The 26,164-nt window shown below is 48.9% G+C and overlaps 2 protein-coding genes across 5 annotated transcripts in view; one reads left to right on the top strand and one right to left on the bottom strand.

Moving 5' to 3' along the window:
* Window positions 1–673: 673 nt before the first annotated feature.
* On the top strand, window positions 674–18,464 carry Siglec15 (sialic acid binding Ig like lectin 15). The gene is made up of 6 exons (XM_020160628.2): window positions 674–922; window positions 9,894–9,953; window positions 10,351–10,734; window positions 11,511–11,882; window positions 13,236–13,266; window positions 14,741–18,464. The coding sequence occupies exons 1-6, from the start codon at window positions 871–873 to the stop codon at window positions 14,820–14,822; spliced, it is 981 nt and encodes a 326-aa protein (XP_020016217.1). The 5' UTR covers window positions 674–870; the 3' UTR covers window positions 14,823–18,464.
* Window positions 18,465–18,540: 76 nt separating this feature from the next.
* The window catches only part of Epg5 (ectopic P-granules 5 autophagy tethering factor), a 100,765-nt gene continuing 93,141 nt past the window's right edge, over window positions 18,541–26,164 (bottom strand). For all 4 annotated transcript variants that reach the window (XM_074069886.1, XM_074069888.1, XM_074069887.1 and 1 more), the window contains 2 exons: window positions 25,699–25,813; window positions 18,541–22,693 (listed from right to left, as the gene is read on the bottom strand). In XM_074069886.1, coding sequence (XP_073925987.1) covers window positions 22,511–22,693; window positions 25,699–25,813 — 298 coding nt within the window. In that variant the 3' untranslated portion in view covers window positions 18,541–22,510. The remainder of the gene's footprint in view (window positions 22,694–25,698; window positions 25,814–26,164) is intronic.

Below are 26,164 nucleotides of genomic sequence, written 5' to 3'. Positions count from 1 at the left end.
CACTCCCACAGGCTCTCACCATCAGTTCTCTTCCCGCCACCAACCACGAGCCCATCCAATAGGCTTCCAGGAGTACTTCCTTCTCCTTCCCAGTGTCCTGACTTCCACCTGAGGGTGCTGCACTATGACTCCCGAGATGGAGAAGCCCCTTAGCTTTCTGTGATGTGTGGTTCAAGTATCAGTATGGGCCTAACCTGGGACTTGTTGGAAATGCAAATCACCTGCCTTCCTCAGATAGCCTGGATCTGAATCTACAGTTTAACAAGATCTTCAGTTATCATTATGACCATTAAAGTTTCAGATGTGCTCTTCTAGGATCACAGGCCCTGTACAGGGGACTCTGGTCATGAAAGTGAATCACCAGCCTTTATGTTGAAAATGCTGACAACTTTCCATAGCCTCGTTTCACAAGTTATTAGTTGTCAGTCTCCTCCCCTTGACATCTCACCAAAAGATGGTAAGGAAGGGGAGAAAAGATGGGTATAGAGAGAGATAAAACCCATGCAGTACACTAAAAATAAAAGAAGGGAGAGTGGGAAAGAAAGAAAGGAGGAAGGAAGGTAGAAAGCAAGCCAGCATCCACAGGAAGGAGCCCTGCTTCTTCCCCATCCACTTTCCTGTTTCCTGTCCTGGAAAATCTTCCCAGTGGTTCCCTCTTGCTTTTCCACATGACTAAACTGCACGGGTCTGGTCTAATCACACTGCCGCTGGCCGCTTGTCCCCTGTTCCTCCAGCAACTTGAGAGCCCGGTGGGGCCTGCAGACCTGGGCACATTGCCCACCCACCTACCTTCACCATACCCACGCCCAGGGGGCTCTTGCTGGTAACCCTGGTCAGGTGTGGGGCTGCTGGATCTCCAGATGTTACAGCATGGAAGGGTCCATTCAACTCCTGGCCTGCTTGGTGTGTGTTGTCCCCATGGGTGAGTTTCCATCGTTTACTTTGGCCCAGAATAGATAGTCTTAGCTATGGCCTTCTTCACCTGGAACTCAGCAACTGGGCTTGCCCAGGACCTCCAGGTCTGTGGAGGAGGAAAGGCTGTGCATTAGAGGGCTGTGGTGACAGAACCAGAGGTTCAAATCTGGCCTTTATCTTGGGTTTCTATGTGACTTGAGGCAGTCCCTCTGACTTCCTGGGTCTCAGTGTCCCTCAGTGTAAAAGGCCACCTCCCTCATCCATTGCTGTAAAGGGAATAATGGGGAAGACAGAGCAGGCTCTGGATACATGTTGGGTGTTGCTGTCATCCAAGTGTTCTGTGTCTTGATGGGCACAGTTCCAAGGATGAGGGGAAAAGGGCACATGGCTGTTTGGGGATAGTGTTGGGGTAAGGATCGGGGTGATTTCATGTAAGGAATTGGGCCAGGGATAGAGGCCACCCTGATCTCCCAGCAGGAACCCCAAGCAGTGAGTGGAGACCCTGTCTAGCAGGATGAGGTAACAATGTCATTTAACAAATTGATAAGTCCCTGGGATCAGCGTTTCCCAAAGGATGCAGAGACCACCTGCATCAGAATTCCAGAGGAGGGAGCAATTAGTTAAAATGCAAATTCTTGGCTGGAGAGGTAGCTCAAGCGAAAGTGCTTATTTAGCTTGTGCAAGGACCAGGGTTTGATCTCCAGCACTGCCAAAAAAAAAAAAAAAGCAAATTCTTTGACTTCAGCCCAGACCTGCAGAGTCAGAATATGAGGCGGCAAGGTCCAGGAGTCTACATTTCCAACCACCTACTTGGGAAATTCTGATGCCCAATGCAGTTGAGAGTAGCAGGGACAAATAGCAAAAGCAATGTTCCTGAGCCCCTCTCTCCAGGTCTAGTTCTCTCCCCAACCCCAGCCTGGTACATCTCTCTCATAGCTGTGCTCCTTGGACCCATCATCTGTGTCACCATGTGCATGACCATCATATGCCATATACTGACACTGTGGCATTCTAAGCTGTCAGTCAACATTCCTGGTGTGGGGTCCTGTCCCCACACTGGATCATAAACTCCCACACTTTACGAACAGGAGATCCTTTTTCTTAGCATTTAACTCGGTGTGGAGTCCAGCTCCCGTCTGGTTTGCATGGTGATAGAATGCACCTGCGTCATTCTTAGGACGTGCTGGTACTGCAGTAATTCACAAAAGCCTCAGAGCCCTGTGAGAAAGAACTATTTATATTCCTTTGTCACAGGCGAGGAAACAGACACAGAGAGGCTCAGTCAGTGGCCCAGGTAGAGTTGGGATTTGCACCTGGGTGTACATGACACGAGGCTGTCTCCCCCACAACTCATACACGATCATTGTCCCATGGCAAGGACAAAGAGAGGAAAGGGGTTATCTTTTCCCAAGTTGACTTAACTCAGCAATCTTCCTGGGATGATTTAGGGTTGGGTTGACCTAAAAAGGAAGGAGCTGGAGAAGGTGACTCTGCTTAGACCTAGGGTAGCAGATAGGATAAAGGTGTCAGGCTGGCTGAGTTGCTCAAGAGGTAAAGCGCCTGCCTAGCAAGCATGAGACCCTGAGTTTGAAACCCAGTACTGCCAAAAAAAAAAACAGACAAGGATGTTGACATCAGCTGTGGCTTTGGCTTTGAATCCTGGCTCTGCTGTTCACTAGCTGAGGCTCCTGTAGAATGGGTCCCTGCCACTCGTCCTGGTTGTGGGGCAGGGTAACTAGACCAGGGAGGCAGCCCCCACGCAGTGCGTGGTGCTCTGTAGATGCACAATGCTGCAGGAGTCATAGCACTTCGAGAGAGGCGGGGCTTTAGGGTTTGGGGATCCATTTTGGTTTTGTTCTCTCCAGCTGAGGGTCAGCTGCTATGAATCAGGAAAGACGAGATCTAGAGAGGAAGTATGAGTAAGGCAGTCACATGTCCAAGAAGCAAAACCAAACCACACACATACTCTGGCTGTGCTGAGAACACAAGTGACTTATACCAGGAGACCCCTTTTCTTTACACACCAGCAGTCTCTTTACTGTTAAAACCTCAAGTCCCATGAGCTGCTGTGATCCAGGAACCCCACTTCCTAAACCCCTTCTGACTGTGGTTCACCTAGGAACCTGTCCATATGGCTCAGCCAGAGGACCTACATGGCTGCCTGGGCAGGAGATACTGAGGTTAAGCCTCAACTGACTGCCATGTGCAGGTCCTCAGGTCCCCATGAGCAAGGTGCTCTGCTAATGTAAGTCCACGGACCCCAGTTGCTGCCCTACCCACATCTAGGAGATTGTAGTCCAGGGCAGGCCCTTTATGAAAGAGAAGGGGGAGAGAGAATTCATCCCATAAATTCCACTTTCCATGTGCTTCTCCTTCATTCCAGGTCACCTATGCTGAGCACCCAATACCTTAATTTCCCAGGAGCTCCCAAACCTAGTTTTTGAAAACTGGAGAGGCCAGGAAGTGTGGGGCAGGGAGACAAATACTGGTCTGGGAGCTCTAACCACTTGGGTGACCTTGGATAAGGGCTTAGTGCTTCCACAGCTTGCAGTAAGTAGGCGGGGCCATCACAATAGCTTCTGTCTTCAGGATTCTCTTTGTGCTCGGGGATGACCAACAGCTCATCACCAACCTGCGAGGAGAGAAACAGTGTCCTGTTTCAGGGCAGTTTGGGAAGCCTAGGTGGCCTCGCTGGGACATCACAGCCTGGATGTGACTGGCAAGTCTTCTGAGGACATGCCTGGCTCTTCACACAGCCTATGTACAGGGGGACCTGAGACAAAGCATGGTGCTAAGGGCTGTTCACTTTACCAGTTCTGAACCACTACAGAAAAACAAACCAAAATGGCAAAGAGAAGTTGTAGCAATCACCCCAGGACCTGGGTAATTATTTGGGATGCAGAGAAAGGTTAGAGAGGAGCCGGGCTGTTGTCCTAGGGACAGAAAGAAATGCGAGGGTTTAACGTGCAGGACTCTTCTGCTCCCAGTAGCTGTTCTACCCAGAGAGGGGAGAAGGAAAGAGGAGCTCGGTCACTCCCAGGAGGCCAGGGGAGCAGGACAGGGATCAGCTACATCAGAACTCTGAAAAGCAGTGTTCTATGGTGGGTACTAGCCCCAGAACAGGGGCAGTCTGTGGCTGCAGCTCCACAACTCACATAAACAGGCCATACTTACATCCACAGCCACAACCACAGGACTGGAGAGACAAAGGTTAAAGGGGAAGCTGGGCTAACCCTAAGGGCAGATGGAGACCAGCCAAGCCTTTCACTCAAAGTTACCCATTCATGGAACTTTCTGGGTCTGGAAAGAAATAGAATCCTGCTTCTCCTAACCTCTCCTCCCTGGTCTCCATCCCTGTCTCACTCTCTCCACTGAGAGTCTGCAAGCCCAGAGAAGGACTCGGGAAACCCAGGGCTATGTGCCCCAACCAGACCCACACACCACTGGTGAAGTTCAATGCCCTTTCTGGCCCTCCAAGTGCCACAATGCCCAAGAGGCACCAATGAAGCCACTTCCCAAGATACTCCAGTTAGCACGCCTAGGTAGCCCCAAGGAGGGTGGCTTGGGCTCTTCAAATTAACTGCCTATCATCTGGAAATGTCAGCCCTAGGAGGCTGGCACAAAAGCACAGGTCTCTGAGGGACTCCTGTTCTCAGTGACCTGATGCCATCCATCCTGCAAGCAGTCATGGTGCCCACTTGGCACCATGTTCCCCCAGCTCTCAAAAACCATAACTTGCTCCTTCAAAAAAAACTGTCCTATAAAACTGGCCCCAGAAGAACTAATTCTTGTCAAAGGGCCAGTCTGTAGGGCACACCCTCTGGTCATTGTCCCACTGTGACCACCATAAGACTCACTTTCCAGTCTGTGACACCCTGGAGAGAACCTTTAATTTTAAGAATTGTGGAAACATCAAAAGATACATGAAGGCCAGGAGTTTAGCTCAGTGACAGAGCACTTGCCTAGTATGCAAAAGGCCCTAGGTTCCATCTCCAGCAACTGCCCCCCACCCCCCGCCCACACACGCACAGTTGTGCATACATAGTACCTGTCCCCACTTGGCCATATAACCCATAATCAGTTTCCTATGTGGTTAAACTAAGTGTGTCTGCATTCAACAGGCCACAGATGACCAACAGAGTTTCCATGCAAATCCCGCCTCCATCCTCACTGGTGGAGGGACTGGTGAAATCTTTGGTCAGCTGTGAGCAAAACCAAGTTTCTATTTCTGATCCCACACAGTGGCCACTTCTCCCCACCCACATTCTGCACTGTGTCCTTTCTCCCATGAATCTCTTCCCATGGTGGGGGACTTTGAGATTCCAGATCAACTCCTCTCTGAGTCGTGACTATACTTATGTGGGAGCTTATGCCTGACACCCCACCCTGTTTGGATCTGCCACCATAAAGGGAGATACAGGAGCATTTAGAAAATGGCTACAAAGGATCAGGAAGGTATGAATAATTATATATGTATCTGACAGCACTGGGGTTTGAGCTCAGGCTTCATGCTTGCTAGGCAGGCACTTATACCACTTAAGCCCCCAGTCCTTTTTCGCTTTAGTTATTTTTTCAGGTAGGGTCTCATTACACTTGTGCTTGAGATCGCCTCAGACCTTGACCCTCCTACCTACAGCTTCCCATGTATTTAGAATCACAGGTGTGCATCAACATTTCAGCTATTGATCGAGATGGGGGTTTCACTAATGTTTTATCCAGGCTGGCCTTGAATATTGATTCTCCCAATCTCTGCCTCCCGAGTAACTGGGATTATAGATGTGAGCCCTGGCACCTGGCCTGGATTATTTTTAAGTACCTAAAAGTCTTTAATTTAACTAGACATATTTCTTTTTTTTTCTTTTTATTCTCACTACATAGCCCAGGCTGGCCTGGAATTTATGATCCTCCTGCCCCCAAGTGCTAGGATTACAGATATGCACCACCACTCCTGGCTATCTAGACATATTTCTAAAATATTTTATATACTTCCTCATCATTTCTATTCAAATTTGGTTTTCAAACATAAATTTTTAGACTTAAAAGTCACTTTTGTAAGCATCTAGAAATATCATTTCATGGGTGAGCCTGCTGAAGCTAAAAAGCTGTAGAGACTTACTCAGAGTTAGCTTTGGATACAGGGCTGGATTCCCAGCCAGACCCCTGACCCTCTGTGCAAGGAATGCACCACTAAAATAAGACATCTCCCCTGACAATGAACTTTTATCCCTGTGCACACTTGTTACACCAGCCTGAGGCAATGATCTGATGACTCAGGGCCAACTCCTTGGAACGGTCCCTTTGATACTGTAAGTTTATCATTTCTGCTCTGAGGTGTCTTTTCCTTGATTGTATTGAACCCTTGATCACAGAGTGAAGGGCATCTGTCATTTCTTGCTTCCTTCAATGGGCTTATAAACAAAACCACTTTCCAGCTTTTCAGTTTTTATTTCCCTGGATTAAGAAATGTCTAGACGGTCAACATAATGAGGAGGTCATTGTCATGTCAACTGTATTCTAAAACCCAGCAGTCTCATCAACAGTAAACTCTCATAAATATCTGTGGAGTGAGCGAATGTATGACCAGCTTCCAGGTGAGGTAAGGACAAGGCCTGGGCTATTGTACTTCAGCTGGTCTAAGATGCCACTTGGAGCTGCCAGTGGTCAGGCTACAAGTGTCTGAACCCCCTGACATGTCCCCCTGTGCACTTCTCCACCACTGTCTAGCAGCCCACCCATCCCTCTGTTTACACTACCTTTGCAAGGCTAGTGAGGGAAAAGAGCTGGCACATGAAGGGCATTTGCTGTGTGTTCTATGTGGTTTTCTTCAGTCCTATGAGGACTCTGTTATGGTCCCCATTTTGCAGCAAACGAACCTGAGACCTGGAATATTTGTAACTCACCCAAAGATCATCCAATAGTGAAGGAGCCAAAACCAGTGCCAGGCACAGATCGGGTGTTTGATAAAAGTCTGATAAAAGAATGACCGGAGATGGGATGGTCACTTAGGTTCAGATGTACCAAAGCTGGTGTGCTCCCTGTGTGGGCCTTCTGTTGACCCCTGGAAGTGGCTAGACATGAGGCAGATAGGTTAGAGACCCTATAGTAAAGGGATATGGTTCCAATTCAGGAGTCACCTTCCCCTGTCTTAGCAGATGGGCAAGAAATGCCTGAGGCAATGGTAACTGTCACCATGCTGGGATGCTGGGGAGCTCAGATTCCTGCCAAAGCAAATGCCTTTGTTCCCTGGGCTTGTCACTCTCACCTTCAGTCCCTTGGGCAGGCTCATACAAAGGTATAGGAGGGAGGCCTCTGTGTAAGAGGGAGGTAGGTGCCAGTCTCTTTGAACTCCATTCAGCAGGTAATCAGGAAGCACACATCACCTCCTAATAGGAGCCAAGATCAGAATCCTTGGTGAAAGGACCTCTGTGTCCCCTTCTGCTCCTAAAGCAAAACCTGTTCTGCCATTTGTATTATACCTCAGGGCAAATGCGCAGAGGGGTTATGGTAAAAACAAGGTAAAGATCGCAGAACTACCTAAGCGCAAGCTGTGGCTCTGCAACTGGTCAAATGATTTTGCCATGTCACTTGGGCCCTGAAAGCCCCAAGTTCCCCCTTTCCTCAAAGGGGACTAATGATGGTACCTCATGGGGTGGCTGTCTATTTTATTTTGTTTGGGACGGGGGCTTTTTAATGTTTTGTTTTGGGTTTTTTGTTCGTTATCTTGTTGTACATTTTAAATGAGATGTCTCCCCAACTACCCCCTCCGATCTTCAGCGGTCTGGCCTCTTTTCCCATGTGTCTTGCAATCTCTATGCCCCTAAGTGTCCATGCCTCATGATTTGCTCTGTTGTTGCCTAGAACATTACCTCAAGGCTCCTGTCTCTAGGCTTTGCTAACACACATTTCCTGGGTTCTACAATCCCTGCTTGTGCTGTATCTGCACACCTTCTCCCAACCCCCACCCACTCTCTTCTGCTCTCTCATAGCAGCTCAGTTATTAGGGTCAGGGACTATGTGAATAACAGCAGCAGGAGTAGAGCCACACAGGCTTGTCCCTGACCTCCTACAGCTGCTGGGTGAGACATAATAAAGACAGGCAATGCCCAGGCTGATGCTAGTACCATCCCTGGGGCACTGGGGAGGGAGGCCAGATATAGAGTCAGGGCTCAGGGAAGGCCTCCTGCCCCAGGGACAACTCAGCAGAGGACTGAGGATGAAAAGAGGGGAGCTGGTGAGTGAAAACAGGCCAGGAACCATGTTCAGACAGAGGCATATTGTTCACATCCATCATTAGAGCCTCTGGCAGACTGTGGTGTAATTATGTGTTCACAGATCTGTCTCCCTTTCTGAGCTGTGAGATCCAGCAGAGTGACAAGGTGTCCTGTTCATTTTTATCACCACAGCTTATATCCAAGGACTTGGCATGGAGTGGGGAAGTGTCCAATAAGTGTTTGCTGAAATGATGAACACACAATAGCAAACAATACACGAGGAATCAGTGCCTGGCTCCATGACTCCAAGATGCAAGACATCAGAGGAGGCTGAGGTCACAGAGGGTGGGAAGTGGCAGGGAAACTGAGGCAGGGGCTTGAGTAGAGAAATACTTTCCGCAGCTAGAAGTACTGCTTGAGCCAGCACTGCCTTTGCACAGGGTGTCTCAAATTTGGAATTCAGCCTTTGGATTATCAATGACTGAGTAAACAAGCTCTTACCAGGGATAAATGCCAAGTCCTCCACTTTGGTTAAAAAACCTAATTCCACTTGTCCAGAACAAAAGAGATAAGGCCTAAAAACAGGTAGTATGAAAACAAGCACTTGTGGTTTTCCTTGATGATTAGCCGGGCTTTAACCCACAGTGGGGTTTTATGAGAGACACAGCCCCTGGCCGGAGGCAGCACTGTGGAACTCACATCACTCTACAGGTGCAGCACGCCTGGGGCCACCTGGGTCAGGACACTACACTGAAAGAGAGAACAGGGAGGATGAGAAGGGGCAGGTGAAGGACTAGGACTTTCCCACCAGAAAGGAGGAAAGTATAGATCCGGTACCCATGATGGAATCCTGGAAGGGCAGCAGGGGAAAAGGATGTGCGTGCTCCAAACAGCAATGGTGATCCTGGGCACTCCCAGCAGGAGCTTCTGAGCCATAGATTATTCACAGATGGGTGGGCTGCATGGTGGATTGTCTGCCAGTGGTGGGTGGAGGAGATTCCTGCCCAGGGAGTGAGTTGGGCTAACCCACCTCAAAGCATACTGGGCTTGAAGTTAGAAAAGCTATATTTCTCCCACTTTCGATCTGTGTGACTTCATTTTCTCTTCTAGAACAAGATCTTTCCTGCCTTTCTCCCCTGGATGCTTTAGGAGTCAGTTGTGCAGGCTTCTGTGCCCAATATTTTTCTCTCTATAGATGCCTTTTGTGCACTGTGTCCTAGGGCACCAGCCTAGGCTAATCACTTCAGGCTGAGTACCCACTTCCCCACCCTCTAAGCAAAAACAACAAAGAACACTGTGGCTCACCACTCTTCGTGAGTCAGAGGCAGGGTTTCTAGCCCTTGGTTCCACATTTTTCAGTGGTCACAACGTGGGAGGCAGAGAAACTGAGTTCAGAGGTGTATGCACAAAGCAAGGAGGCAACACAGCACCCACCACTCTAGTCACTCAGCTCCCTGCCTGTTACCAGCCTTTTGGGACATTAGTTTAGGCATGGTCCACTTGGGTTCACCTGGATTCTAGAAGAATCTCCTCCATCAACATAACACATTAGCTTCAAAACACTGCCCCTTCCAAGGCCTCAGTTTCCCCTCTATAAGTGGGCGTGTTGATGTCCTCTGATGAATCCAAGGCTTCATGCCTGTAACTAAGTACCGAGTCTGAACATTATCTTTGCTCACTGTGGGTCTGTGACTTCAGACAATTGTCAACTTCTCTGTGCCTCAGTTTATTAAAAATGTAACCTGGGAAAACTATGCTTAATTCTAGGATCACTCGTGAGAACTAAAAGAGATACTACTGGGAATTTGCTCAACACAGAGGTGCACAGTAAGTGATTTTCTCATCACCTTCTTGGAGAATCCTGAGACCCCTGGCAGACAGGCTATCTATCAGTGGTTTTTGGCAGCGGAGCAAATTTTGATGGGGAAAAGCTCACAGACGAAGAATGCGGCGTCACCGGGCCTGTGAAGCCAAACTCCATGAATGAGGCAAACAGCCCCAAAGAAGGGCCCAGGGAATCCTCCACCCCACCCCCACCCTATCCCCCCAGTCGTGGCCTAGAGAGACGCCTCTCAAAGTCAGGAAGTGGGTTCCAGCCCTCCCGGGGGCGCTGCCTGAGTCCCTGGGTTTCCAGAGCTAAGGCGGGGAGGGGGTGCAGATGCCTGCGGAGGCTGGGGAGGAGGACCCCAGGCCAGCCTGAAAGCGCAGCCCCCCTCCCCCGCAGGCGTGCCCGCGCAGCGCTGGTCCATGCAGGTGCCGTCCGAGGTGAGCGCGGCGGCTGGCGACGCGGCGGTGCTGCCCTGCACCTTCACGCACCCGCACCGCCACTACGACGGGGCGCTAACGGCCATCTGGCGCGCGGGCGAGCCCTACGCGGGCCCGCAGGTGTTCCGGTGCGCGGCGGCGCGCGGCAGCGAGCTGTGCCAGACGGCGCTCAGCCTGCACGGCCGCTTCCGCCTGCTGGGCAACCCGCGCCGCAACGACCTGTCGCTGCGCGTCGAGCGCCTCGCCCTGGCCGACGGTGGCCGCTACTTCTGCCGCGTGGAGTTCGCAGGCGACGTCCACGACCGCTACGAGAGCCGCCACGGCATCCGGTTGCGCGTGACCGGTGAGGCAGGGGGTGGCCAAGGCCAGCGCGGGGCCAGATCCATCTCGCTTTCCAGGCGCCGAGGGCTTCCCGGGTGCCAGGCGCTGCGCCTGCCCATGCGAGAGGAACGCAACAAGCCCCAACTCCTCTCCTCCACCCCAGAGGGTCCCAAGTTGGGGGTGGTTAAGGGCTCCCTGGGAAATTGTTTAAAATGCAGGATCCTGGTCCCAGGAAGAGTCCGGCTGGGGCGAGGAATGGGCATAGCTCATAGAGAGTGACTGCCCCCAAGGAGCTCCCAGATGAAAGGGAGAGAAAAACGAGTGACCAGCGATCCTAAGTGGAGTGTGTGCTCCTGCACTGAAGGCCAGTGCTGTCCCCGCTCCCAGAGATGCACAGGGAGCCCACCAAGTGCCCAGCACTTTTCCAGACGCTAAGTCCTGAAGCAGACAGTGGTTCTCCACTCTGGACGCAACTCTCCACTACACAATAAGGACCACTTAGTGAGCACTTTGCTATAGGGTCAGACCCTAGTCCAAGTACACAAGTACTGATTTGCCAAATCTTCTCAACGACCCCACATTGGGATAGCTTGGCCAAGGCCACACCTATTTTGTAACCCAGGCAGCCTGAGGCCCAGTTGCCCACCTCTCTTCTCTTCTCTGAGCCCCTCCCTCAGCGCTCTGGTTTTTGAGTCCAAAGGACATCCCCTGCCTTGGCCCGCTGCTCAGGCACAACACTGCGCTCGGCTTCCTCGCCCTCCCACGCGGTGACCAGCCACCACCTTCTTCCCCGCACAGCGCCGCCGCGGATCGTGAACATCTCGGTACTGCCCGGCCCTGCGCACACCTTCCGCGCACTCTGCACTGCCGAAGGGGAGCCACCGCCAGCCCTCGCCTGGTCCGGCCCTACCATGGGCAACCACTCCGCTGCCGTGCCAGGTCAGGGTCACGGCTATCAAGTGTCTGCCGAGCTGCCCGCGCTGACCCACGACGGCCGCTACACGTGTACGGCGGCCAACAGCCTGGGCCGCGCCGAGGCCAGCGTGTACTTGTTCCGCTTCCGCGGCGCCACGGGGGTCTCGGCGATGGCGATGCTGCTGGGCGCGTTGGGCCTCAAGGTGCTGCTGCTGCTGGGAGTTTTGGCCTCTCACGCCGCCCGCCGACGCCTAGGTGGGTGTGCCTGTGACCTGAGTGGGTGCAAGGGGCGGGCCAGGGCTCTCCTCTCAAGTAAGACTATCTGGCTGATCACCTGGCATGACACAGCCAGGATGTCCTTTTTGCACCTGTGCCGCATCTCATTTCTCCCTACATGGAGTTCAAGAGGTGAGAACCCGCAAGAGGCTTATTTTGCAGTGAGGAAGCTGTGGCTCGGGAGGCCAAGTGCCTTGCCTGTTGCCTGAAGTCACAGAGCTGGAGATCCAGACACGTGGGCTCCAAAAAGGCCCTTTAACACAACCCCATAAATGAGTGCTCCCCAAAGGCTCTGACCACAGGCTTTCTCAAATGGCACCAACTCCCTTATGTCCCAACAACCACCTTAAGGACCTGCTTTGTTCTGTATGGTGTTGGGAATACAGAAATGCCTTAAGACATGGTTCAGGCCAGGTGTGGTGGTGCACACCTGTAGTCACAGATACATAGGAGGCAAAGATAGGAGGTCAGAAGCCACCCAGGCAAACCTAAAAACTTAAGGAAAAAGGGCTTCGGCCATGGCTTAAATGGTTGAACACTTTCCTAGCAAGAATGGGGCCCTGAGTTCAAACTACAGTACCATTGAAAAAGGAAAAAAAAACACTGTTTTCTGCCCAGGGGGAAGCTGATTCAGCAGATCTTTGCAGTGCACTGTGGGAAGAGCTCTGCTAGACTCAGCAGTTGCGAAAGCCAGAGAGAAGTATGTGTTTTCTAGGAGGGAAGGCCTTACACAAGGGCGCAGTGAGAGCTAAGCCAAAGCATATAAGTACACGTGAGCTTGGCAGAGAAGGTGCAAATGCGGCACCTGGTGGAGGGAACAGCATGTGCAAAACTACATCATCTCGAACTTGAAGGGTCAAGAGCTGCTATGCACTGCTGTTACTGAGCTGATGGGTCATTTGCTGTGTACCCCCAGAGAGGGAGGGCCCTCCCAGAACCTCTCAGTCCTCTCAAGTCAGTAACACTAGCCTCAAGCTCTCCAGGGATGAAATCCAAAACTTGTCACAGTTGCCCTGACTGTTGTCCTTGCTGCAGCCACCCTGGCATTTCTTGCTGGTTCTTCAAATTCACCAGCCATTTTGTGCTTCAGGGACCTTGGGAAGTTTTTTCTGTTGGAACTTCCCCCACCCACCCTTCCTCCCATTCATTCCTGGTCATATTCAAGTCCAGGTTTGTGTGACTTGGGCAACTTCTGCTTGTCTTCTGCCCATTGCACATTTCCTGGGAACCACTTTGCATGGTGTGGTGAGACAGGGTGGGCAGCAGACATGTAAACTGAAGGCTGTCAGCAGATTAACACATACACATACTTTCTCTCTCTCTTCCTCACAGAGCACCAGATTACCCAGGAGACCCCACCTCGGTAAGTACACTCACTGCCCGCCCCACCCCCGGTCTGGTCCCATTGGCCAAGGGGCAAGGGCTTCTCAGAATTGGCATCATGAGGAAAAAGAGCAGGCAGAGGGCCAGGCTGGGGGACTAGTATTGACCAGGTTCCTGGGCCCTCAGAGCTCCCCTTCTCAGTTTGCACACCTTTCTCTGGACAGACCATGCCATCTGCTCCCATCACACATACAGCACACACCTGGCTTGGTATCCATGGTCCTGAAAAGGAACACCTCCTGGCTGCTTCATCTTGTAGTCCACAGCATTCTAGAACAGGCAATCCCACACAGAAGCCAAGGTGGGAATACATTCTCCCACACACTCTGCTGATTTCTTCCCAAACAAAATCTCATTAGAGTTCCAAGGGCCTGGTGTAGAGACTGTAGGCTGTCAGCTAGGAAATCACTGACCCAGGGTCCATGTTCTCCTCCTCTGTGATGTCTACCAAGTGAAGGCCTATGTTGAAGGAGAAAGAACCCAATCGTAAGCCCTGGACACTTCAGCATCTCCTAAGTCTCAGTCACATGTTCCATGTCCCTTTTCTTTGCCAATGTGTTTCAAAACCAAGTCCCCTGCATCAGAAAGACAACTGTTGACTTTCTGACTTACTTATTTACTCAATACCTACTATGTGGCAGGCACTAATTTGGATGCTAAAGAGACAGAAAAATCCCTGGACTCACATTTTAATATGGAAAATTTTAATAAACCCCTAACAAGATCATCCCAGATTGTAAAATAGGAACTGTGAAGGAAATGGACATAGCAATGAAGCAGAGCCCCTGGGGACAGGGGCCACTGGATATGGCTACTTTAGATCAGGATGTTCTCTCCGAGGCATGGCACTGAGGGGACCTGAAGCTGAAGGCTGGTGCCTGGGGTGGGTAGAGTGATGGTGGGCAGGCCAGAAAGAAAAGACTGGCAGAAAGTTGCAGGTGGGACCCCAGGAGGGAAGCAGGCATGGCCGGAGCATGCAGTGTGAGGTAGGCAGGTGAGACTGTGGGTTATTCTGAGTGTGATGGCAAGTCAGAATGGTTTTAGACATTCCTGGGCAGGAAGGGGCTCTGTGGCTGCTCAGAGAGGTGTCATTAGCAGGTGGGTCTGCCTGAGGGCCAGGTGAATAATGCATGATGAAGAAGGGAACCGCATGCCTAGGGGTGGAGTTTAAGCTTGGAGCTACTTACCAAAATGAGCGGAGAAAGGAGTGGAGCAGGATGTGGGGATCATGCCTTGAACAGTGCAGACACAGACTCAGTGATCTGGGATGCTGTCACCTTCACAGCCCCCTCCCTATTCCTGCCCTGCCTTCATTAGTCTCCAATCCATGTTGGTTCTATTCCCACTCCCCCCCCCCATTTTGTGTCCCCTCCTGGCCTGCTGCTGCGTACAGTTGGGAAGTCAAGGAGCATCCCCCTTTATTAAATGGTCATTCAACTTTCTCCCATCCACAGGCCCCAGGCTCAAGAATCCAGTTATGAAAATTTGAGCCAGATGCACTCCCGAGGCCCACCAGCTGCCACATGTTCCCCGTGAGGAGCCCCTCAGCCACTAGCATCCACCTGGGCACAGTAAAAAGTGAAGGCCAGTGCCAGGCTTGGCTGGTAGAGCCCTTGCTGGTTCCCAGATACACCATGGAAGCCCCCAACTGGGTAACCCTCAAAGAGAAGGACCCTACTTAAAGGCTCATCTGGGCTCCTACTTGGACACCTGTTTCAGAGCCCTGTGATACTTATGCCAGTGTGGTCAACATTCTGAAAGTGTGTACACATGTGAGCCTCAGCATGAAACTTCCAGAAAAACTCCTTTCTTTCCTAGAACCCCATAGTAAAGCAGACAGGAAATTGTTCATAGGGTGTAGAAGTCCAGGCTCTGTCCTTCTCTGTTGTCAGCTTGCAGTGTTGAAGACACTTTCTTTACCTAAGTCGCAGCTCATCCACTGTTGACAGTAGTACTACTTCCCTCTGGCTGGTAGGTCTGTTTAGATCTGAGGAAATAGTAAATGTGAGGGGCTTCGGAAAATACAAGGCTGTCTCAGATGTGGGCCTTTGGTTGTACAGAGTTCTTGGTTATGGCACCTGCACCAGCCTTGTGGACAAGTGTTCCAGAGAACAAACCCGAAGTCAGGGCTGTGCAAGCTGTGGTCAAGGAACATCAGGTCCTGGGAACTAAGTAGCAAGGAGAGGGCTGGAGCCCCTGCTTCCTGAGATATCCACTGTGACTGCCCCACACCTGCTGCCCACACTACCTTGAGCTGGGACCACCAGGAAAAGGAAAGTGAAGACCCATTATCCCAGAGCATCTGGAGGCCATGTCTCAGGGACTGACAATTGGGAGACCTGAGGAGCTCTGGGCCCTGGTGAATAAAGCAACTACAGCTTTGACCTCTCTGTATAGCCTGCATCCTCCCAGGATGTGCAAAGTTACCTGGCAATTTTACCCTGAGTCCAGCCAATTTGTTGGTCCTATTAGAGAATGGGAGAGGTTTCTTTGGGACCAGATGAACTGACAAGAGGAAAGGGCCACAGGGTAGAGGACTAAGAAGAGCATGATGTTTTCCCAGGGAGTTGCTCTGAAGGTTGAAGTCAATGGGTTTCCAGATTCTTCTCCATCAGCAGGGCAGGTAGGTGATGGCAGCTCATAGTTGTCTTGGGATCCACCCAGGAGCTTGTCTGATATGTTATGAGGTCATAGGAGTTGGCATGTGCACCTCTTTGCACAGGAATGTTTTTAGTCACGTCCATAGAGTCCTGTATCATCAGGGAAGAAGTTAGGGACACAGGAATAGTATGCATTAGGACATAGAGTTTGGTCTTTGAAGTCACTTTCACAGCCAAGACAAAAACTTGTGACAAGAATTATTGCTGTGTCTCTACATTGTGCTAGGAATAGGGCAAGGTGTATAGGGATAGAAAACTGAAGAAGGCATATGTATCAGGCAAGGTGGGCTAAGTTGTGCTACAATAACAAATAAATCCCTAAATCATAGTGGCTGAAAATAGGGCTTATTTCTCACTGAAGCTACATTCCCATCACAAGCAACAGGGAGACTTTGTTCATTGTTACTCAGCAGTCCACGTCCCAGGAATCCACCATCTCTGATATTGTAGCTTGCTGGGTTGGAGGCAAAAAGAATCCTCAGGACCTCCCCCCCTCCAACCCCACCTCCCCTACCCACACACTGTTGATCAGAGTTCATCAGCCAGACCTAGCCATATCCCCCAACTCACCTGAGAGACAAGGCAGTGCAACCCTGCATGGTACTTGGAAGGTGAATGCCAAGGACATTTGAGAACAGCAGTAGTGACTCCATAAGCTCTCAAGGCAGTGAGCAACAAAGTGGAAAATAATGTAAGGATAGAAGTAGCTTGGGGTGCTGTGGAAGCATATAAGGGGTAACTAACCCCATCTTGGGAAGGCTTCCTGGAATTGGGTATGTGGAGATGGTACATGTTGGTGATACAAATGAGGGAGGCCATAGGAGAAAATGGAGGTTGGGAGGTAAGAAGGGTATTTGAAGTAAAAGGATAGGGCAGTCCAAGTAAAGACCATGACACAGCATGGTGTTAAAGCAGTTGGAAGTTCCCAGGGCAGGATAGTAGAAGCAGGGCATGGCCAGAGCTACAGCAGTGGGCACCCTGTGCTGGGTGGAGGGTGCTGCACCCAACAAGGACAAGAGTAACAAAGGGCGTTGTTGTCCAAGGGAACAAGTGGTGCTGGGCTCCCTCTACTTCTTAGCATGACTGCTTTCACCCATCTGACCACTGCCTTCACAGGACCCAGGAGTCTCTGGGCTCTTGGAGCAGAGCCAAACACACACCAAAAAAAGCTGATTTCCCATGTACCACCACCTCCATCCAACAGTTGCTCATATTTTTCTTTCTGCATGTGTACTTGACCGTAAACACTTGTAAGCTGCGGACACCACAGTTCTCCCTCCACACACCTCCAAAGAACAAGAGTGTTCTCCGTCATCCCCCACACCATTACCATACTTGAGAAAATTTACAATTTAGTAGTACCACCTTACAGTCCATATTCAAATTTCCCAGCTGTCCATAAAGTGTCATCTTTAGCTTGTTTCTAACCAGGACACAGGTGACTCCAGTAGATTCTTAGGCAGGCTGAAGTTTGAGACCTGCTCTCTGGTGTGCCTGACATCCATCACATCATTGTGCAGAAGTCCAGGAGCACTGGCTAACAACAGTCCTCACTGCAGCATTAGCAGTATGCAACTAGAGCTTCTTGGGAACGAAAGAAGTGGTTTCAGACACAGTGATGGGCCCTAGGGAGCACGCTGAGGGACAGGTGGCACCTCCTTTAACAATGTGCACACAGTACACAGGCAGCCTCCTACTTGGCTGCTTGATAAAACAGCTACTCTGAGGAGCAGAGAGGAGAGGTGAGGGGACAGCATGTGACCATCCCCTCTGAGTTGTCTCTGTGAGAAATCTGGATGGAGTCAGGCCACCTGTCCTCCCCCATCTGACACTCTTGAGTACGCAGACTCAGGCTCTTTGCTGGCAAACAAGGGCCAGAGGCAGGATGCTCAGCTCTCCTCCTGGGGCCTGAGGAGCCAAGGAGAGAAATGACCCAAATTGTTGTTTTTAAAACTGGACTTCCCGATGTGGTGCAGGCCATGGGACTGGTACTTCCTGGAACGTGACTCTGCTCCTGAGCACTTTCTGACCCTTAAGTCCTTTGATTCTATCAGAAAAAGAAGCCAAGCCCAGACAAGGGTGAGGAAGATACACCCTACACTAAGTAGGCCCATCACTGGTGAATTTCAAATTGATGGTAATCCCAAATGGAATGTGCAGACCCTCCCACCACACCTTGGGCCGTTCAGGTGTGTCTTACCAGTGTTCATGAAAATTAACACTAGGAGGAACTCGCTGGCATGCCAATATTGAAGGTGGATTTTCGGAGCAGACCCTGGCCTCTACTGGGCCTCCCACCCACTCTCACCCCATCCCAACTCAGGCCTTGGGGGCCACAGTGCAGCTGTGAAGGCAAGGCCACATTACAGACCACAAAGAGCTCTCCTGATGTCTCTGATGGCCTCCTGCCCACCACCAAGTTACATATTCTCTTTAAAATTAGAGGTCTTGTCATTATGGTGCTACATCACAGAATAAAGATTTTTATCCATTACAAATTTCCTAATTTAAATTTTTTCTCAATGTGATTTATATATGTAAAGACCTGTCACCTGACTTGCTGATAACAATGAGACAGGCCCACCAAGGGTAAATTAATTTGAAAGTGGTTTATTTGCAGAATTTTACTTAACTGATTCGCATTTCTTCCTGTTTGTCGCCACTACATAAAACTCATCCTTTACACAGCATGGAAAATGTTGAACAATGAATAAAAAATGAATATTGCACATGACTCTAAATAAAATTGTATTTTTTAAAGGTCACACTAGACATGTTGGAAGGAACAAAGCTCAATCTCCAATATAAAAAATTTTCAACCACTGAAAGAAAAATAAACTCAGTGCTCGAGAGATATTACATCGATACACTAAGAAAAGTACAATAATCAACATTCCTTAGCAATTTCATTATCCTAAAACAGGATTGGTAGTTTAATTTTTTTCAAGTTACTCTCATCAGAAATCGGGGGCCTCTCCCGAGTTCTGCGCTTAATCCTGAAGGAAACTATACAAACACAACTGCTCTCCAGGTCACGCAATGCCAAGGCATACTCTAGAAAAGGAGCATCCTGGTGGAGCAGAACAGACAGTATTAGTGCCTAGCTATCAGGTCAAGAGCTCTACCCAGCATGACCGTAGCACATACAGAAGATCACAGAAGGGGGTCGCTTTGCCTTTTAAAGCAACAAGTTTATCTCCCAGTATTATATTCTCTATTTTGCTCAATAAGACACAGTTAACTGAGCAAAACTAAGATCAGCAACAACCCAAAATGAACTGTCAAGTTGGCTCAAAGTGAACAGCTGACAGTTGTACAGGATTAAGAGCAGAGCACCTTGTTAGACTTACCATGCAGGTGTGTGAAGAGACCAGTCTTTGGCAGTGACTGGTATTAAACAGGTCTGGAGTCTGAACTTGCCTCTCGTTTAATGTGCCAGCCACAGGGGACAGCAATAGCTGATGCTTCCCGAGGGCACAGAGGAGTGAACTGTACTGCTCAGACCACACTAGTGTGGCTCATTTGGTTTTGTTGAGGCAAGATCTCACCATGTAGTCCAAGCTGGCCTGGAATTCTTGATCCTCCTGCCTCAGCCTCGTGAGGGCTGGGATTACAGCCATGCATCACCATGCCCATAACTAGCGTGACTCAAGTGACTGGGCAGCGGTTAGGATGAGGCAGGCAAGGCACCAATGGCATAAAAGGCAAGTATCCGTGTACTTCATTTCCTCACCCTAGCACTGTGACTGCTTGGGCACAGCAATATGGGCTGATGTGGGCACTTCTCCCCCAGGGCAACCCTGTTGGACATCATGGTAGAAGAGGAGTAACAAAGGACTCTGGGACATTTAGCCTGGAGAGGACTAAGTGAGGGAGAGGGTTACAAGAGAAGCAAGAAAGGAGCAAAGGGACAGCCCCAGCCTGGCAGATCCACAACCAACAGACATCACCAGGCATCTTGGCCAGCCTGGGCAGCCTAGCGGGGGCTGGACTCCAGGACGCTCTTCACTGTTGAGAGGAGAGCCTAGATTTGTTTAGGCCCACTCTAATGTTCCAGATCTGTGACACTAGGTATTTGCTTCCTGCTCCAGAACAGTTAATTTTCAGAAAAAAATCCAAAGAAAAATTATATCATCTTCCTTCAAACAGAAAAAGGACATGGACACGCTTAACTTGTACAACACAGACATACTGGTTTTGGAGACTAATGGGGACAAGGTGCCTGTCGCTTGGTTGGGGGAGGTCAGGCTGGTTAGAGTTTGAGTTTTCTGCACATCTCCTCCAATCTCAAAGAAACCAAGAAGCTTGGGCACAACCCAGGGAGGTGGAGGCATTCAGTGACTGAGCCAACACATTGACTGTGAAAGCACAAAACCAGCTGTGCCTTAAAACTGAGGTCAAGTGTGCAAGAGCTTTAGAAACGTGCCGTGGGCCCCAGCTCCCCTGCCACTGTCACACTGTGCAGATACAGCTGGCAGGACAGTCCTACTGAACAGCAGTGCCTTCCAGCTTTCTGCCTCCATTTGTTCTAGTCAGGTGATGGAACAAGGAGAGCCCCATATGTCTCTGCAGGGTGGGAGAGGCAAAGAGGAGCTTTCCACTGTGACCAGAATGCCGCGGAGCCCATGCAGCTGTGCGCAAAGTCGGGAGCATCCATGGTCTACCTTCCACGCTGCTCAGCCCACAATCAGGCTTGGGTCTTGCTTGATGCCAACAGGGACTCCACGGCCCTGAGCACTCTGGAGAACAACTTTCCAAGTAAAGGCTCGTTACCCTTTAAGCAATGAGCAGGTCGGCCTGTGTGTAGCCTCTGTCTTTTCTTTGCCATGGTCTGAACTATCTCGGTGTCTTTGCCTAGTTTAGAGCTTTTTCACAGCAACCTATGAGATAAGGAACCCTCCCATGTTAAGCATGAAGTGAAAGAGAAAGTACTTGAACAGACCATGGCTGAAACCAAGTTATAGTGTCAAATAAGATAGATAACATCAGGTATAAAAATCTACATCAACCTTAACAAGTGAAATATTTTACAAGCTAGTGTGAGATCCCTGTAATTCTGATTCCTACCAGTTACAACCAAAGACCGATTTTATTTTTCATAATTTTTACAGAGTAAATAATTATAAATATTATAAACTTTTAATATTAACAGGTTAATCATAATTTTCTTTAAAATGTACATATTATCACTCAAAATTTTCACATTCTAGGATATCAATAATTTCATCCTCCTCAAAGAAAACACCACACAAAATATGTCCTGTCCTAAAATCATTATTGCCAAATCAGCCAAGAGAACTGTCGACAGCTTCTAACATTTTCTTATACATACAAAGAGAAGATGAATGATGATGATTTTGAAAATGGAGAGAAGCAAACCCAAGGAAAGCTGAGCTGTGTCCCTGTGAGATGTAGCTACCTTGTAGCCTACACAACTCACACAGAGATGTTCTTCATCAGAGCTCCAAGGCATGTCTGTGAGGCAGAATTGTTCTGTCCAATAAAGAACCTCCTACAAACGTCCAAATGTGGGGTATTTGGGAAGAGATTAGCACTCTTTTAACTATGTCCCTACTTCTACTGAAAGCTCTTGGTGGCTCTTTACACATTTTTAAGTAAATATTCTTGGGCTACAGACAACCCATAAACAAAGACACATCATATAACCTGGACAAGCCACTGTGAAAATTGTGAGTATGCTGACAGAAGTCAAACTGCTCACACCTGGGGGAAATAACATGAGCTAGAAGATGCCAACAGACAAGGCAGTGTTACAGATGAGCTTTGGTAATGATGCACTATTAAATGACAAGGCACAGGATGACTCAAAAAAAGCCAAATTTCAGAAATTCTCCTGACCTGGCCAGTTTCCATGGCCAAGTACTTAAGCAGGTCTGTTAGCTTCATCTGAGTTTCAATATGGCAGGAAGAAATAAGCAGGGAATGGAGAACAAACTTCTCCAGTCTCCCACCCCACAGTGTGGCTGTCAGAAAGCAAATCTGGTATCATCAAGAGTGCTCTGAGATAGGGTCTCACACTATGCCCTGGGATTACAGGTGTGTGTGCCACCATGCCCAGCTTAATTCAACATTTCTCACCTCTCCTCGAAAAGAAATACCAATAGTATTCCTAAGCTGGTATGTTTCTCCAAATTTGAGAAAAGCAGAAATTCTCCAAGTTGACTTTTTTTGCACTGGAAGAACACACTGGGCCCAAAGCAGTCACATCTGGCACAAGAGTCTTGATATTGAAATAAAACGTGAGGCAGAACTGGAGACTTACCAAAAACTCCATCTGGAGCTTTTGTGAGATGACTGGGACACTCATCAACCAGAGTGCCTCCATACTCAAGCGGAACTTGGTAAGTTTCACTTGTGGATGCACATAAAAACTAAAAAGTCTCTGGACAATAACACAAACACATCAAAATTATCTACTGTCTCCCAATTTGTGTCGCAGTCACGAAGTTCTTGGCTCTGCAGTGAAACTGAGCGTTACTTGTGCAACATCAAAGTTAAATGTAAACATAAAGAGCAACGGAGTTTTTCAAGAGCTCAGAATTACTATCGTATATTGTCCAAGTAATGCACTTCTGGGTACAGACAGTTAATGAGAAGAGCCAGGAAGCTTTTCCCATCTTGGAGGCAATGGCCAGGATGCTTTATAAACTGGACAGCTTGCCATATCTGATCCTGGTATTCCACGTACTGCTTACTCAGCGTCATGGAGTCAAGAGCAGCCAGAGCCTAAAAGACACGAAGGACAAGAAGTTAACCCCATAAATGCACATCACCTGATCTCCATAGGCATAGCACACCTACCGTCATTATCTGGCTCTGCTGTGAGCCTTGAGAGAGGGAAGCCTATAGAACAGGAATTAGGAATCCAGAAAGCAAGTCTTAATTAGCAACCAGAAGGAGGCTGCAACTGCAAGTCTTCTCTGCCTTTTGTAGCCTTCTCTCTTTTTGTGCCATGTTATTTCCCAACCTTCCCTTGCTGAAAGCCACTGCAGCAGCCAAGCTGCTCTTCCTGCAAGCATGCCTTGTCCCTGTTCTCCCCAGTCCCACTGTGGGGTCCTCTCCACCAGATCACCTGCTCCCTCTCTTCTCAGAGCCCAACAGGAAACTACAGGCATCAAGTGCACCTCACTACAGGCATCAAGTGCACCTCACTTGCTGCTGGGTTTCTTCTTGAGCCACAAGCTCCTGCCATAGAAAATGATCTGAGTGAAATCCTAAAGAAACCAGCTGCAAAGTGTGGCTGAGAGTAAATGATAAGGTCACTAAATCAGTCAACAAGTTCCTCCCAAATCCACATGACAAATGGAAGAAAATGTTCCCATGCCTCTCTTCAAAGGGAGGAATAAAGAAAAATATTCTTTGACTTCATAATTTTAATTTTTCCTTCCTTCATTGTAGAAGAAAAGGGAAGATACTGTACATGAAGAAAACAAAAAATCAGAATGGTGGTCTCTGCAGGCAGGGGCCTGCCAACTACACAAGCTCACCTGCCCCCAGGGTCCTGAAGGCATTCTCTTCCCCAGTGGAGCATGCCCTTCCAAGTATGGCAATCCCTGACGTTAGAGAAGATGTATTAAAAGCTGGGATGTACTTGGATCAGAAAACAAAGGAGTTTTTTTTGTTTTGTTTTGAGAATAATATATAAGCTTAGAAATAAACTACCAGCAGGTTGTAGACTGAAGTCTTAGGTTTGAAAATAAACCACTAGGAATTTTGTACTGGTTCAGTCTATGGCTAGGAACCAATGGGAATAGGCACATCCATGGATCACAGTGCCTCTCTCCCATGTCTCTTTCTTTTTCTTTTCTTTTCTTATCCTCTCTGTCTGTCTCTCTCTCTCTCTCTCTCTCTCTCTCTCTACCTTCCCCTCCCCTTCCCTCCCTTCTTCCCTCCCCTTTTTTTTTAAATTTAGCCCCCAAAATGGCCCATTGTGACAGCTGATCTAAGACTATATATTTTTATAGAAAAATGGACTTTTTCCAAGTCGAAAATCCTGATGGCAAGTATGCAAGGGACATGCAGGAAGTCACCACTTTAATTCCAATGGAAAGCAGGCAAACAGGGACCAGGAGACCATGGCTACAGCTAAAGTAGGGTTCTGATGCTCCAGGACCTGTGCCACAGAGGAGCTAAAGACTCCGCAAATGCACCTTGAAATGCATTTCACTGACTTCCCACCCGGACCCCAGCAGACTCAGCTACCCATATGTGAGGCTTTGTGTAAGACCTTGGAACTCCAACAGCAGCTGTGTAGTCTATAAGCAACAAGTACCAGGCATTTTATAAAGTAGATCCCCGTGAAGAACCTGCCAGTTGTACTGTCTGATCCTCACTCTTTGTTTGGAGGGGCAATACTGGAGTTTGAATTCAGGACCAGCAAGTACTCTATCACTTGACCTGTACCTCCAGCCCTTTTTGCTTTAGTTTGTTTTTCAGATAATGTCTTATGCTTTTGCAGGGCCAACCTCAGACCTTGACCTTGATCCTCCCACCTCTGCCTCCTAAGCAGCTGGGACCACGGGCTTGTAACTACTATGCCCAGCTTGGTTTTTGTTGTTGTTGTTGTTTGTTTCTTTGTCTGATTTGCCTCAAATCTCGATTCTCCTATCTCCACCTCCCGAGTAGCTGGGATTACAGGTGTGAGCCATAATACCCAGCCTGATCTTCACTCTTAATAATCAAGAGTGGCTGGCAGAGACATTACCAAGCTGCCCAGGAAGAGTAGCTAAAGGTCTAAGCACTTACCAGGTACAGAGACATGCTGCAGAATGGAAAGTGGGAGCAACCTGGAGGTAGACTGGCCAGCATGAATCCTAGCCCTCACACATGGACAAATTACTCAGCTTCTCTGTCTCCTCATCAGCAAAACCAACATAATACTTATTCCCACATTGCATGGTTGTTATGAGGATTAAGTGAGTTGAAACTTTAACTCATGAATACTGAATGCAACTTTGAGCAATGCCTGGCATGTGGTGAACACTCAAGAATGCTGGCCATCTTTTCATACTGTGTACCTCTGTACCTGGCTGATCAGTTGGTGGAGTACAAACTAAGTTACAAGAATGGGACCATTGCCAGACATGGTGGTACATGCCTGTGATCCCAGTCCTTGGAAGGCAGAGGCAGGAAGATTGCAAGTTCGAGACCAGCCTGGGCTACACAGTGAGTTCTAGGCCAGCCTGGTCTACATGGCCTATCTCAAAAAAAAAAAAAAAAGAATGGGACCATTGCCATGTAGTCATCCTTTTTTTTTTTTTAAACACACTATAACCATTTTGTCAGTGTTAAGTTACTCTGGCATCAGGAGGTCAACCTTCAGCCTCACAGAACAGGAACCACTGCTTTGGTTCCAAAGTAAAGCTCAGCCAGCCACCACTCATCTCAACTGAAGCTACATCTCCTATGCCTGCCTGAGCACTGGTATGTGCCAGGTCAGTGCACAGTCCCACTCATCAGGATCAAATTCAACCCTTGGCCAGCTTGGCCCAGGCCTTGCCTCTTCTACAATGACAGTGACAGTGCTCTAGGCCAGTGCTTACAAAACCTGGTTCAAAACCTGAGGTAGGCACATGCAACCACTTTCCAGTAGGCAGAGTACACCAAAGAGAACACTGTGCTGCTGCCGAGCACACGTCATGGTATGGCAGGCTAGGGGCACCACCTCCCCCTTCTGGGGAAGCTGTGCTGGAAACCTTCCAGCCCTTAACTGTAAGGTTGTTTTTACTGACCTGCTGAGCTTTCGGAGTCAGATGTAATTCAGAGCTAGGCTTCAAACGAATCTGGTCTTCTGTAGGAACGTGAACTGAAAGGAAGGCAGCCATACCTCGAGCAACCACTCGGAACCTTGGGTGTTAGGGAGAGGTCAGAAGTGACTGACTTTTAAAGTAAGCGTTTTAAAATAAACACCCTATTTCAAATTTAAAAGCAACATAAATCCATTTCCAGATCAACTGTGTAGTTAAGTCTCTTCAGGAAGATCTTAAATATGATCAAAAAGCAGCATTCCTCTTTTTCCCCATTATTACCATCCAAACAATGTGGGTATAATTCAGATTCAACCTGGAAAGCATTGGCAAAGATGTGGAATAACTGGAGCCCTCACACATTGCTGGGGAGAATGCAAATGGTGCAGGCATGGAAAACAGTTGACACTTCTGTAGTAAGTAACAGTTTACCACATGACCCACAACTCCA

This window comes from Castor canadensis, chromosome 4 (genome assembly GCF_047511655.1).
Source record: "Castor canadensis chromosome 4, mCasCan1.hap1v2, whole genome shotgun sequence".
Classification (NCBI taxonomy): domain Eukaryota; kingdom Metazoa; phylum Chordata; class Mammalia; order Rodentia; family Castoridae; genus Castor; species Castor canadensis.
This window is presented reverse-complemented; position numbering and strand designations above follow the sequence as displayed.